The sequence below is a fragment of the Humulus lupulus genome, chromosome 6, assembly GCF_963169125.1.
Source record: "Humulus lupulus chromosome 6, drHumLupu1.1, whole genome shotgun sequence".
NCBI lineage: Eukaryota > Viridiplantae > Streptophyta > Magnoliopsida > Rosales > Cannabaceae > Humulus > Humulus lupulus.
This window is the reverse complement of record NC_084798.1, coordinates 40,127,526-40,141,440: the sequence shown is the minus strand read 5'-3', so window position 1 is coordinate 40,141,440 and position 13,915 is coordinate 40,127,526. Positions and strand designations below refer to the sequence as shown.

Below are 13,915 nucleotides of genomic sequence, written 5' to 3'. Positions count from 1 at the left end.
ATATATATAAAAAAGGGGGAGTTCAATACGAAAATTGTATGGGGTTTTTGGTAACCTTTTTAGTGTTGGCATTCTCTATTTATTTTATTTCCTTTTATAAAATAAAAAAGGGTAAGTTTGTTATTTTGATCGTGTGTATTAAGGTTTGTTTCCTTTTATTTTTTAAATAAAAAAAGGGAAACCTCTTTTTGCCGTGGGTGTCTTAAATGGAAAGTTCTTGTCCTTAAAAAGATTGTCACCTTCCCACGTTCTCCCTCACCCACGATCCCTCTAAGTCTTCTTCTTCTTATTTTTTTCTCTCATTGTTTTTTGTAAGTGTTTACTGCTTTTTAGAGAAGGAACAATGGTGAAAACTCGTGGAGCTTCCTCTAAGAGGACCCCTGCTTTTCAATCCAAAAAGGTGCCCTCTCCATCGCCTCCTCCATCTATGTCAATGGTGCCTCCATCTGCTCCAGCACCAGTGGCATCTGTTGGGAAAACTCCCAAATCCAAGGCGCGCAGGAAGGTGTTCTCCCTCTCTACTGAACACCCCATGGTGTTTCCAGATATCACGGCTGATATTGTCAATGTTGCACCACCATCTGGAGTGGTGGTGCCCTCTCAAGCCAAGAACCTATCTCCTTTTCCAATTGAATTGTCTCTGACGGCTAGGGAAAAATCAAAATCTGTTTCATCCTCTTCCAAAGCTACTGTTGCTGGGTTACTCAAGCTGCCAATGAAGCCGAGCCAGTCCAAGAAAAATTCGGTGGCTCCAAAAAGAAAATTGGGGTTGGACTCGTCTTCTTCCCCCTTGACTGTTGACAAGAAAATATTGAAGGCTCATCCCCCTTCTCCGTCTTCCTCTAAATCTGAACCTAAGGAAGCAAAATTCGAGTCTGAAGACACCCATGATACCACCTTATCTAATGAATCTGTTCTTGACAATGCAAAATCAGAGGCTGAGTTTGATGAGCTAGAACAAGAAGACGTTGTCCCTACTGAACAAGAAACTAAATCTGACACAGAGTCAGTTGCAACTCCATTGTCATCCAAAGGTAAAGGCAAGAGACTTATTTCTGATTCTACACCATCTCCAAGACTCTCAAGTGTTAATTTCAAACCTCATTCTTCTACTTTTTGTTATAGTGACAATGCTCGTGATATGGTTCTCTATGCTCAAAGGAAATTTCTCATTGAGAGAAATTATGTCTTGAGTGATCATCGTCCTTATGGTGTGCTAACAATGCTTCAAGATCGAAAATGGACAGGTTCTTTGGTTAAATTTACTAGTTTTGTGGATAGAATAGTCAAGGAATTCTATGCCAATCTTACTAATGAAATTATTGACCCTAAATCTCCTCTATATTGTAAAGTGTATGTTAGGGGCCATTGGTTCTCTTTTTCTCTACAAGATATTGCAGAGGCTTTGCATCTTCCTCTTGATGTTGAGGATGATGATGATCTTGCCTCTCTTGACAAGGATGCGGTTATCACTGAATTAGTAGGGCAAAAAATGGTATGGCCATCTAATACAATCATCTCGGTCACTAATCTCACCTACACTTATGATGTTCTCGATAAGTTTTCCACAACAAATTGGAAACCAACTCTTCACACATCAACTATCTCATTTGACATGGCTTCCTTTTTGTACAAAGTGGGGACCGGAATTGGTATAAACTTGGCTATATTTATCTATGATCAAATCATTGGATTTCGAAAAGAAAAAAGATCTCCAACGTGATTAAGAAGACTTGGTGGCTCCCACTACTGCTGCTTCCTACAAAGCCTCTGCTCCAACTACTAAAGCCACTGATGCTCCATCAACCAAGAAAGCCAAGCCTCAATCTCTGAAGTTTACCTCGGATGACATTCCTCTTGAATCCTCCTCTGTTCCCACAGATTCAGGACCTGTTGCTACAGAACTAGCTGTTGTTCGAGCCTCTGTTGATTCTTTGGCTGCTCGAGTGATGACGATTGAAGGACTGCAACGTTCTGTGTTGGATGATGTCCAAACTCTGTCCAAGGATCCAGCCGTTTAGTTTTACTTTTTTTTTTTTTTGTCTTTTGTCCTAAGAGCATTGCTACTTTCTTTTGTCTTTTGTTTTAAGTTTCTTTGGCTTCTTTGAAAGACACAAAGGAGGAGAGTAGATACCTCCAAAAACCTGCTTTGTTTGTTGTTTTGTTTAACTCTAGACCTTCTTATTTTGAGGGGGAGTTAAATCTTAGTTTTTTTATATGTTTGTTATAAGTTCGTGCATGTTTGCAAGGGGAGTTTTTTCTCTTTACTTGTAACTAACATTTGTGTTGTAGGTTTTTGAATTAATTTTGTCTATCAAATTGCCAAAGGGGGAGATTTTAAAATCCTTTATTGGAATATTTGATAAAATTGACAAAATTAATTAAAGATGTATTTTCAAAATATATTGTGTGGTATTTTCGAAATGGTTTGGTGTGAAATGTTTTCTAAAATCAGATTATTCTATATATGTTAATAAAATAAATATATAATTTCCTATAAAAGATTATCTGGTCTTAACTTTTGTATATATGGAAATTATTGGTATTTATTTTAATTTCTTGATCTGATTTGTTTGTCCAGAAACCATGTACAACTTGCAGAGATAATGTATATATTGTTTCCTTATTTATTTAAGGAAACTGGGTTTAAAAAATATCCAGGTTCAATGAATCTATTTGAACAGATTGCCAGTTTGTTTGAACAGATTATGACTTTCCTTTTTGAGAAGATTTTCCATTTATTGGCTGATTGGTTTCTGATTTGTTTTCCACGACCTAAAGGGATTCTAAAGGGTATATAGTCATCCTTCGGTCGTTGGTATTTTGATCATCTCTCTTGGTGTATTATTTTCCAAATACTTTCAAGTTTAATATAGACATTTTTATTGTGTGAAGAACTTGAGTCTAGCAAGCTCTTAGTGGTTTGTTACAGTGTACTTCTGTATTATTTTCTTTGTGCTAATTGTGCAGGTTGAACACACTTGGACATTGTTCATCAAGCTTCGGGAGAAGTCTTGCGTGAGTCACTTTTCGGGAGGAAAATGGCAAGTGTTATGATTTGAAGGGAGTTCAAGATCTTAACACTTCAGAAATTTGATTAGGAGTTTAGATTACAACAATTGCGACAAATTCAAGAGGGAGTCTTTATTTTTATAAGTCAATTTGGTTTTGTAATAATTTAGATATTCTTCTAATAAATTTCATTCTCTGGGCGTGGTCCCGTGGACTAGTAGCAATCTGCAAAGATTGCTGATACCATGTATAATTTTGTGTGTTCTTTACTTTATGTTTGTTTTCATCTTCTGGTGATGAAACTGTTTAAACATATCTGGTTTCTATTCAAACAAACTCTGTGTCCGTTTAAACATTTCTGTAACAGTTCAGCAATTAATTATTTAATTTGAATAATTAAGTTGGTAATCATAAAAAATGGAATTTCGAGAATGTCAAGATTACATAATAGAATCGTTTTAATCAAATACTAGAATATATAACGTTTGATAGTAACATGCATAAGATCTTCTCTTTAGACTAATCTAACTCTTTCTATGGGGTCTCTCTTTTGAAGCAGAAATGAAGAAGAGAAGTATGGAATGATTAGCCTTGAGGACCAAAGTTCCTATAATACTCTTTAGAGAAATTATAGTAAATAACCTAAAATAATGGGATTAAAAAGCTAATGTCATTATTTTAATTTTTTTTAGAGAATTGACCATTTTACATTATTGATTACTTAAATTACATTTTTTTATTTATTAATTTAGGAGCATATGACTTTAATATAGTGATATATGCATATTCGTTTTGTTTAATTAGTTTTTATTTTAAAGTTATATTGATTTTTTAAGTTTTTTATAGGTTGTTGGTATATTATTTTCCAACTAGCAATGTATATATTTTTTGTGATATGGTATATCATTTTTTATGATATTTAGTTTCTATCTTATTATATATAATAGTAGTATATAATTTTGTATGATGATATATATACATTTTAATGGTAGTATATAATTTTATTAGCATAGTATATACATTTTTGAGTAATAATTTTGTAAGTTTTGTTGGTATATTAATTTTTCAACTCAGTATATGTATTTTGTGGTATGGTATATCATTCAACAACTCATAAAAAAACGAAAAAAATCAAAATAACTTTAAAATAAAATTGATTAAACAAAACCAAATATACATATACCATAATATTAAAATATTTAGAATAAAATAGTAATTTGTTAAATGACATATTTGGTAATATGTAATATTAAAAAAGTGGTTGTGTTATTTTACTACCAAATTAAAAATATGGACATTTACTTACTTCACACCCCATTAAAGGTCACAAAGCCCCTTTTATTTATATAATAAACCTAATTAGAACCCCTAAAAACCTTAATTAGATCTTGTATTAAATAACACACCTTACAAAACTCATACCAAGCGAGATGTCTTAAGTTGACTTTACTAATTAGATCACTTAATCTTTCTAATTTAGAGAAGAAGATAAAATATAGTCTATATTTCTTCTATATAATAAGTGTGTAGATAACGAAAATTCTTAGTTTTAACAATTTTTTTTTAATTTTAATGAAATATTCATATATATAAACAACTATTCTTATATTTAACGGTAGATTATAAAAATGATTTAAACTTAAATCAAATTAAAAAAATAAATAATTAAACAAATTAAAATATGATATTTTTGAGATATTTTACAATTACAATTATTTAAAAATAATAAAACCATACATTTATAACTTAAATAAATTTTAATTAAACTTAAACTTCACGTATTAGAATAATATCATATTAAACATATAACATAATATAATCTACTATCAACTAGAAACAAAATTCTTTAAAAAATAAATAGCAACAAACTTAAATTTAAAATCCATGTATAATATTAATATTATATTAAACATATAATATATAATCTCTTATTGTCACTGTCAAATTAAAAAACTAGAATAAACATAAACTTAAACAAAAATAAATAAATATGATATTTTAAGATATTTTATGATAATTAAATAATTAAATCATATTTATTTAAAAATAATAATACATATCATTTTTTTTATCTTATAAATTTGTGTAATAGTTCATTTTTTATCAAGTGATTGAAACTCGTTTTCTTCATCAAATTTACCAAAGGACATTGTGAGATATATTAGAAACTAAATATAGTTGATGCATGTATACTACTCTACACTATGACTTTTTATATTATTAATTTCTTTTTAAATAGTATTGTAATATATATATGTCATGTAGCAATATAAATATATATACATATTTATATCAATGTTGTGTTTAGATGTCATATATGTAGAGATTATTGATATAAATATTTATATATACTAAAGAATTCTAATTCATTCTATTATATATTGAATAAAAAAAAGTGAACCGATTTTTATTAAAATTATAGACAATGTTTTGCTATAATTTTTAATACATTTATGTCATACATTATATTAAACATATTTGATTTATTTTTATGATATTGTTTATTTATTTAAAATTTATATGATAATTAAAAATTATAAAAATAAATATATGTTTGAATAAACATGTTTATAACTTTGAAAGTAAGCAAACGTGCAGTGCACATGTAAAGAACGCCCTAGACTAGTACTTACAAAACATTCGTACAACATAGCTTATAAAAGAATACCGTCCATTTCTAAAGTCTCAGGGGACTTATTTAAATTCATGCAAGTTGGCGCCATAAGTTTAAAATAAAACATAGGTTTTTATGCAAAGTTCAAGAAAACCAAATAATTTAAATAACAGAGTCCCACTGATAATTTTAGGAAAAAGTCTCTTAAAACAAAACATAATAAAAATGGCGTTCTACGTTGATCGTTTTATCGTCCATAGGATTGCCCCACGCCATACACCCCATGATGAAGAACTCCCCACGTCACCACGCGTGCCATAGAGAAAACCTATTTGCTACCTGGAAGGAAAGTAAGGGGGTGAGCTAAAAGCCCAGTAAGGAAGTACAAGCAAGTAAGCAAGTAAGAAAAAACAACAAACAACCAAACACTAACATTCATCTAAAACATCATGGTCTATCATAACATAATCGTAACATTTCATCTTATCATAACATAAATGTGACATATCAACATATCATAGCATAAATGTGACATATCAACATATCATAACATAAATGTGACATATCATCATATCATAACATAAGTATATCAGCATATCATAACATAAATGTGACATATCATCATATCATAATATAAACGTGACATATCAACATATCATAACATACATGTGACATATCATCATATCACAACATACAGCATACATGATGAGCATGGAACGCTAGTTGTCCATGTCACCCTATGAGGTAAACAGGAGATCACTGGTCCTTGAATAACCTCGGCGCGTCCGCCCTAGGAGTCACGTCTCAATGTCCTTAGTAACTCGGTCGATGTATCTGACATCGAAATCTGTTTGATGTATCTAACATCGTATTCTGTTTGATGTATCTAACATCCATTCACATTTCACATTCAATCATATCATCACATTAAGGCATTCATAATTGCATAACAGTTCATTCATAAAACAGTCTTACCATTCATAGCATAGAAACATAAAATCTATCTAACTTCCTTACCTCAGGTCCAAGCTAAGAATTTCACAATCTTTTCAACGAGCCTATATCATAATCAAAATAACGTTTCTTAGATTCATAAAATTACTATTTTGCCCTTCCATACAACTCATGTGTGCATGGGCCATGCACTCATGATAACCGTTACACTAAAACATGCAATTATCGCCAAAAAGAATAATGCTCGTTCTACCCATTTTGCTAACATGATTGCTTTATAAAAATTACATATTTGAATAATAATCATGATTTTGGACGTAAAAGTTGATTTGCATGTAACATGCATACGTGGGAACGTTGCGTAATAAAGACGTTTTCAAAAACGATAACCCTACATTTCTTGCTTCTATTGTTTGAAAATCAATGGCCATATTACATGTTTTCTTTAAAATTTCTAAGTTGATTAAATTTCTCAAAACTTTATTTTATTTTAGCTCAAAATAAAATATGTGACATTTTCATTAAATAAATATTAATTTACCAAGAATTAACCAACAAGCTTGGGTTTAATTAAAATACCTATTTTAACATGTTTCTTTAGAAAAATATATTTTATTATTGTGTTACAAAAATGATGTGAAAAATATATTTTAAGTGTGGAAAAATTATATTTTGATTTAATTTATTTAAGACTTAGTTTTTAAGTGGTAAAAACCCATATGTGACAATTTAATAACAATTGTTAACTTTTTAAAACAAACTTTCAGCCACTATTTATTTTATTCAAAAATCATAAATAAATAGAGTCTAAATATTTTTCTCAATCAAAATAAAGAAAATCATTATTTATCAAAATATGCATTCATACCATTAAAATATCAATTTTCAATATTACCATAACTTAGGAAAAATAATTTATTCCAAAAATTAATCAAATCCATTTTTAGTGAAACTTTCTTCACATTTTATTACAAAATTCCAGCAACCATTTTTTTATCATTAAAATCACCATATTCAATTTTATAAACTCATTTTTTCTCAAAATTCAATAAAAATTCTGTAGGAAATTAATTGAGTAAAATATCATAATATGAGACTTAAAATCCTCTTTTAATTTCATAAAAATTAACACATTCATCAAGAACATTATTTATGCATGCAACTCATATTTTTATCAACTTTTACCCAATTATCTTGAAAAAAACAGCAAGCTTAATTCTTTGTAAAACTCAACTTTTGTCTCAAAAATTACATAAAATCATTCATGCCTATAATCTCATTATGCTCTTATAATATGCATGATTCCACTAACATAATCACATGAATCCTTTAAAAATCATTTGTTGCAATTCCATGAAAGCCAACAAAACCTTTTCAATAAAATAGCATATAGTAAATTTATACCATGTTCACATGTGCCTTATTTTAACCTAGCATATTTCTATCATTATTTTCATGCATCTCACAATTTAATCATTCAAAACAAAACATGCATCTAACAACATTTCATGATAAAAAATATCAAGATTACCACTTGTCCTCTTACCCATATATCAAAGGTCCTAAAACATGGATCAAATATTTTGGTAAATCACACAACAAATCAAGAACACCCTTGGGTGTACCTAGGCCGAAATCACCTTACATGTGCTCATAGATTATTACAATTTTTCATGCATAGCAAAATCAACATCACAACCCTTAAACACAAGTCATACTCTCACAAAATCCAAATCCTATACATCATTCCTACCCAAAAATCAACCATTAACACCATTAGCAAAACCTCAAATACAACCACCAAAAACAATATAAGGCTAAGGAAAAGACCATTACCTCTCTTGATTGTAGAATCAAGAACACAAAAGATCAATACCACAAACTCCACACCCTTGTTCAAGCCTAGGGTTTTATGGGAAAGCCACCATGAGGAGAAAGAAGAATCCAAACACACACAAAGCATAACACAAATCAATATCATATTATCAAATAAAGAGATTAAACAAAGAGAAAATAAGAAGACATACTCTAGGGGGTTCCTCTTCACTTTCTTCTTCCTTCTTCCTTTCTTTCTTTCTTCCTCTCTCTCTCTCTCTCTCTACACGCCTCTCTCTCTCTCTCTCTCTCTCTAGGTCACGGCAGCCACACACACACACAAGAGCAATGACTCTTCTCTCCTTTCTTAGTCCCTTTATGACAAATCCTCTCATAAAGTCTCCCAAACAAATTAAGGTAAGTTTCCATTTCTCTTTTATTTTCCTTGATTTTTCTTTATTTCAAAAAGATACAAGGAATAAAACATGATCAAGCCTATCCCCAAATGATTATAGTCTTCAATTTTTTTTTGATCCTTTTTACCATTTTAATGATATATTGCATTCCCACTAGGTCACACGCCCACTCCTCCTTTCCCTTTTCTTTTATTCTTTTTTTTTTTTTAATAAATAACTCCATTAAATCTAAAATAAGGAAACCTAAAATGTGTAGAAAAATCTACACATGTGCACCATGCTACCATGCACTAGCACACACTAAATTACTAGGGTGCATTACTATCTATCATGCACCTTAGTGCATTCCACCATAGCTCACATAAATACCTCATTTGTCACACTTAAATAAAATGTAACACTAATAGTAAGATAACATGTTACACATTTAATCACTTATTAAATTAATTAACCAAAACATTTCTAACAATTAAATAAAATAACAAACCATCAAATAAATCAAATAAACAATTAAATATAATAACAACACTTAAATAAAATAATTCATCACACTTAACATTTAAATCAAATAAAGCACAAAATTTAAATAATCTAAAAAAAAAAAATTTTTGGTGCACTACAATATACCCTCCTTAAAAGGAATTTCGTCCCGAAATTCTTTCTTACCAAATAACTCAGGGTATTTTGCTTTCATGTCATCCTCCAACTCCCATGTTGCTTCTCGTTCCGTACTATTCTTCCACAGGACCTTGACTAATGGAATCCTTTTGGATCTCAGTTCCTTGATTCCCTTTTCTAAAATGCGCTCAGGCTGTTCATCATAACTCAAGTCCTGCTTCAGCTGTAACGGCTCGTAACTCAACACATGAGAGGGGTCTGACACATACTTACGCAACATCGAGATGTGAAAGACGTTATGCGTTTCAGCTAATGCTGGGGGCAGTGCCAAACGGTACGCAACTTGCCCTATCCTGTCCAATATCTCAAATGGACCGATATATCTAGGGCTTAACTTCCCTTTCTTTCCAAAACGCATCACACCTTTCATTGGCGAGATTTTCAAGAAAACAAACTCGCCTACAGCAAACTCGATGTCCCTCCTCTTGAGGTCAGCGTAGCTCTTTTGCCTACTCTGCGCGGTAAGCATCCTTTGGCGTATCTTTTCAATCGCCTCACTAGCCTCACTAACTGCTTCAGGCCCTAAAATCCGTTTTTCCCCAACTTCATCCCAGTGCAAAGGAGATCTACATTTACGCCCATAAAGCATCTCATAGGGAGCCATCCCTATGGTAGATTGGTAACTGTTGTTATACGAGAACTCCATTAGAGGTAGATATCGGTTCCAAGACTCTGAAAAGTCCAACGCACAGCACCTCAACATGTCTTCTAATATCTGTATAGTCCTCTCAGACTGACCATCAGTCTGAGGATGAAAAGCAGTGCTGAACTTCAGTCTTGACCCCATAGCTCTCTGTAGTCCTTTCCAAAAGTTCGATGTGAAAACTGACCCTCGATCAGAAATTATCGACTTTGGCACCCCATGAAGTCTCACTATTTCACTAACATACAAGTCAGCATATTGATCCGCCGAGTATGTGGTCTTAACTGGCAGAAAATGAGCGGACTTAGTGAGTCTATCTACTATCACCCACACTGAGTCATGCTGCTTGGTAGTTCTAGGCAACCCTACCACAAAATCCATTGTGATATCCTCCCATTTCCATTCAGGAATATAGAGCGGTTGAAGCAACCCTGCTGGTCTCTGGTGTTCTGCTTTGACTTGCTGGCATGTCAAACATCTAGCCACAAACTCAGCAATGTCCCTCTTCATTCCATGCCACCAATATAGTGCCTTGAGGTCTTGGTACATTTTCGTGGATCCTGGGTGCAAGGAATAAGGAGTTGTGTGCGCTTCTTTCATGATACTTTCCTTAATTTCAGCACTGTCAGGTACACAAATCCTACCCTTGAATCTTAGCAATCCACCATCAGACACCGTGAAATTTCTGTTACCACCTTCTTGTACCAAAGCCTCTTGTTTCACCAAGGCTTCATCCAATTTCTGTCTTTCTCGGATTTGCTCTAGTAAAGAGGATTGCAATGTGAGGTTTGCCAAACTTCCTGTCACCATTTCAATCCTGGCATTTATGATCTCTTTCTGAAGAGGCATCTCTATCGCATGCAGTGCTGAGACACTCCCATGTCCCCGCCTGCTCAAAGCATCGGCAACTACGTTTGCCTTGCCTGGGTGGTATAGAATCTCGCAATCGTAATCCTTTACTAATTCCAACCACCTCCGCTGTCTCATGTTTAGTTCCTTTTGTGTGAAAAAGTATTTCAGGCTTTTGTGGTCGGTGTATATCTCACACCTATCTCCGTACAGGTGATGTCTCCATATCTTGAGTGCGAATACTACAGCTGCCAATTCAAGGTCATGAGTGGGATACCGCTGCTCATAATCCTTGAGTTGTCTGGAAGCATAAGCTACCACCTTCCCTTCTTGCATCAACACGCATCCCAAACCGTTCTTTGATGCATCACAGTATACCACAAATTTTCCGCCCTCAGTGGGAACACAAAGGATAGGCGCAGAAATCAACTTATCCTTCATGGTCTGAAAACTCTCTTCACATTTTTCTGTCCATGAGAACTTCTGATGTTTCCGGGTTAAGTTGGTCAACGGGGTAGCGATCTTCGAAAAAACCCTCGACAAACTTTCTATAATAACCTGCCAACCCTAAGAAACTCCGAACTTCTGAGGCATTCTTTGGCTGGGGCCAGTCTCTAATGGCCTCGATCTTTGATGGGTCTACTGCAATCCCATCCTTGGAGACTATATGCCCTAAGAAGGTTACCTGTTCCAGCCAAAATTCGCATTTAGAGAACTTGGCGTACAACCGATGTTCCCGTAATCTGTTTAGAGTCAGTCTCAAGTGCTCTTCGTGCTCCTCCTTGGTCTTTGAGTAAATGAGGATATCATCAATGAACACTACTACGAACTTGTCCAAGAAATCCTTAAATACCCTATTCATCATATCCATAAAGGCTGCTGGGGCATTGGTGAGTCCAAAAGACATCACTAAGAATTCGTAGTGTCCATAGCGAGTTCTGAAGGCCGTTTTCGGTATGTCTCCCTCTTTCACTTTCAACTGATGGTACCCTGACCGCAGATCAATCTTTGAGAATACTGAAGCCCCTTGTAGCTGATCAAAAAGGTCGTCTATCCTAGGCAAAGGATACTTATTCTTAATGGTGATCTTATTGAGCTCTCGATAATCAATGCACATCCTCATACTCCCGTCCTTCTTCTTCACAAATAGGACTGGTGCTCCCCATGGCGAATGGCTAGGTCTAATGAATCCTTTGTCCAACAACTCCTGTAGTTGGTTCTTAAGTTCCTTTAACTCTACTGGCGCCATTCGATAGGGTGCCTTAGATATCGGTGCAGTTTCAGGTGCAAGCTCGATTACAAACTCGATCTCTCTGTCTGGGGGTAGTCCTGGTAATTCCTCGGGAAACACCTCCGGGAACTCACAAACAATGTGAACATTTTCTGGCTTTAGTTCTGACTCCCTGGTCTTATCCACTACACTGGCAAGAAATGCCGAACATCCATGATGCATCATATTCCGCGCTTCCAGTGCAGATATTATGGGTGTTCGAAGGCCTACTACATCACCTTTAAAGGAGAAAACCTCTCCTTCCTTTGGCCTGAACTCTACGATCTTCTTTCGACAGTCTATAGTAGCCCCATGCTTGGATAACCAATCCATGCCTAGTATAACATCATATTCTGGTATACTTAGTTCTATGAGATCTGCTGGGCACTCTCTACCTTCTACCGTTACAGGTGTTGACGGTAACCACTTATTTGACAACATCATATCTCCCGATGGCAACAATGTACTAAAGTTATGTGCAAACATCTTACAAGGCATATTCAGTCTATCAATCACATTCATGGAAACATAGGAATGAGTTGCTCCAGAATCAATTAAGACTCTACACATTGTACCAGATATAGGGAGCTGACCTGTAACCACGGTATTGCTATTGGCCGCTTCGTTCTGAGTTAAGGCGAAGACTCTTGCTGGCACCAGATTGTTATTGGTATTCTGTCCCGCCTTCCATTGTGGGCAATTCTTCCGCAAGTGTCCTGCCTGGCCGCACTTGAAGCATTTGTTGGTACCAGCCTGACACTCTCCTGGGTGTTTCCTTGTGCATTTAGGGCAGGTAGGATGCTCAACTCGGTTGCCCTGTTGGTTCCCACGGTTCCGGTCATTGAAGCGGTTATTGCGGTTGCTATGGTTCTGAGAGTTTTGGTTGCTACTGTTCGGAACTGGAGGTCTAGGCCTTTTATCAACCCCACTATTCTGCCCTTCGATAGCCTTTCTCTTGTTGTTCTCATGGAAGTTCTTGTTGCGGTGGCTTTCTCTTCTAGCGGCATTATCCTTCCATATTCGATCCTCCAAATATTCAGCCTCAAGAGCTCTATCCAATATCTCTGCATAACTGGCCACCTCAGCGCTGGTCATCCTAACATCCCTTGCTATCATTGGTTTGAGTCCCTTTACAAACCTCTGAACTCGCATTGCATCAGTCGGCACCACTTCAGGGGAAAACTTGGCCAATCGATCGAACTTCTGTGCATAGTCGGTGACCGAAAGGCTCCCTTGAACTAGAGTTATAAATTCATCAACCTTAGTTGCTAGCACCGCTGGACTATAATACTTCTTACTGAATGCCTGGACAAACTGCGCCCAAGTCATGGTATTTGGGTCATGGGTCTGCTTAGTCACGTCCCACCAAATACGTGCATCCATCTTAAGTAGATAAGCTGCGCAGGAAACCCCTTTGGCGATCATCTAACTCCATATGATCAAAAATAGCCTCGACAGACCTTAGCCAATCTTCTGCCACCATTGGATCAGCTTTCCCCTCAAACGTCGGTGGGGCTTGTTTCCTGAAGCGTTCATATACTGGTTCAAACCCATAGGCTACAAGTTGTGGTGCAGGTGGTGGTACGGGCGGCTGCGGTTGTGCCACTGGTACTTGGGGTATAGGGTGCGTTTGAGATGTCTGTGGTGCTTGTCTAGCTTGCACT

General features: G+C 34.9%; 1 protein-coding gene across 1 annotated transcript; it reads left to right on the top strand.

Moving 5' to 3' along the window:
• The first annotated feature begins 343 nt into the window (after nucleotides 1–343).
• LOC133785002 (uncharacterized) lies at nucleotides 344–2,021 on the top strand. Its single transcript, XM_062224262.1, has 2 exons — nucleotides 344–1,652; nucleotides 1,768–2,021. Exons 1-2 carry the CDS (start codon nucleotides 344–346, stop codon nucleotides 2,019–2,021), a joined length of 1,563 nt encoding a protein of 520 aa, XP_062080246.1.
• Nucleotides 2,022–13,915: the final 11,894 nt, after the last annotated feature.

Bases quoted from the DNA above. Each gene is read 5' to 3' on its own strand.
- LOC133785002 (XM_062224262.1), top strand. From the start codon at position 344: ATGGTGAAAACTCGTGGAGCTTCCTCTAAGAGGACCCCTGCTTTTCAA. The intron at 1,653-1,767 runs GTATAAACTTGG...CTTCCTACAAAG, and splicing joins CAAAGTGGGGACCGGAATTG to CCTCTGCTCCAACTACTAAA.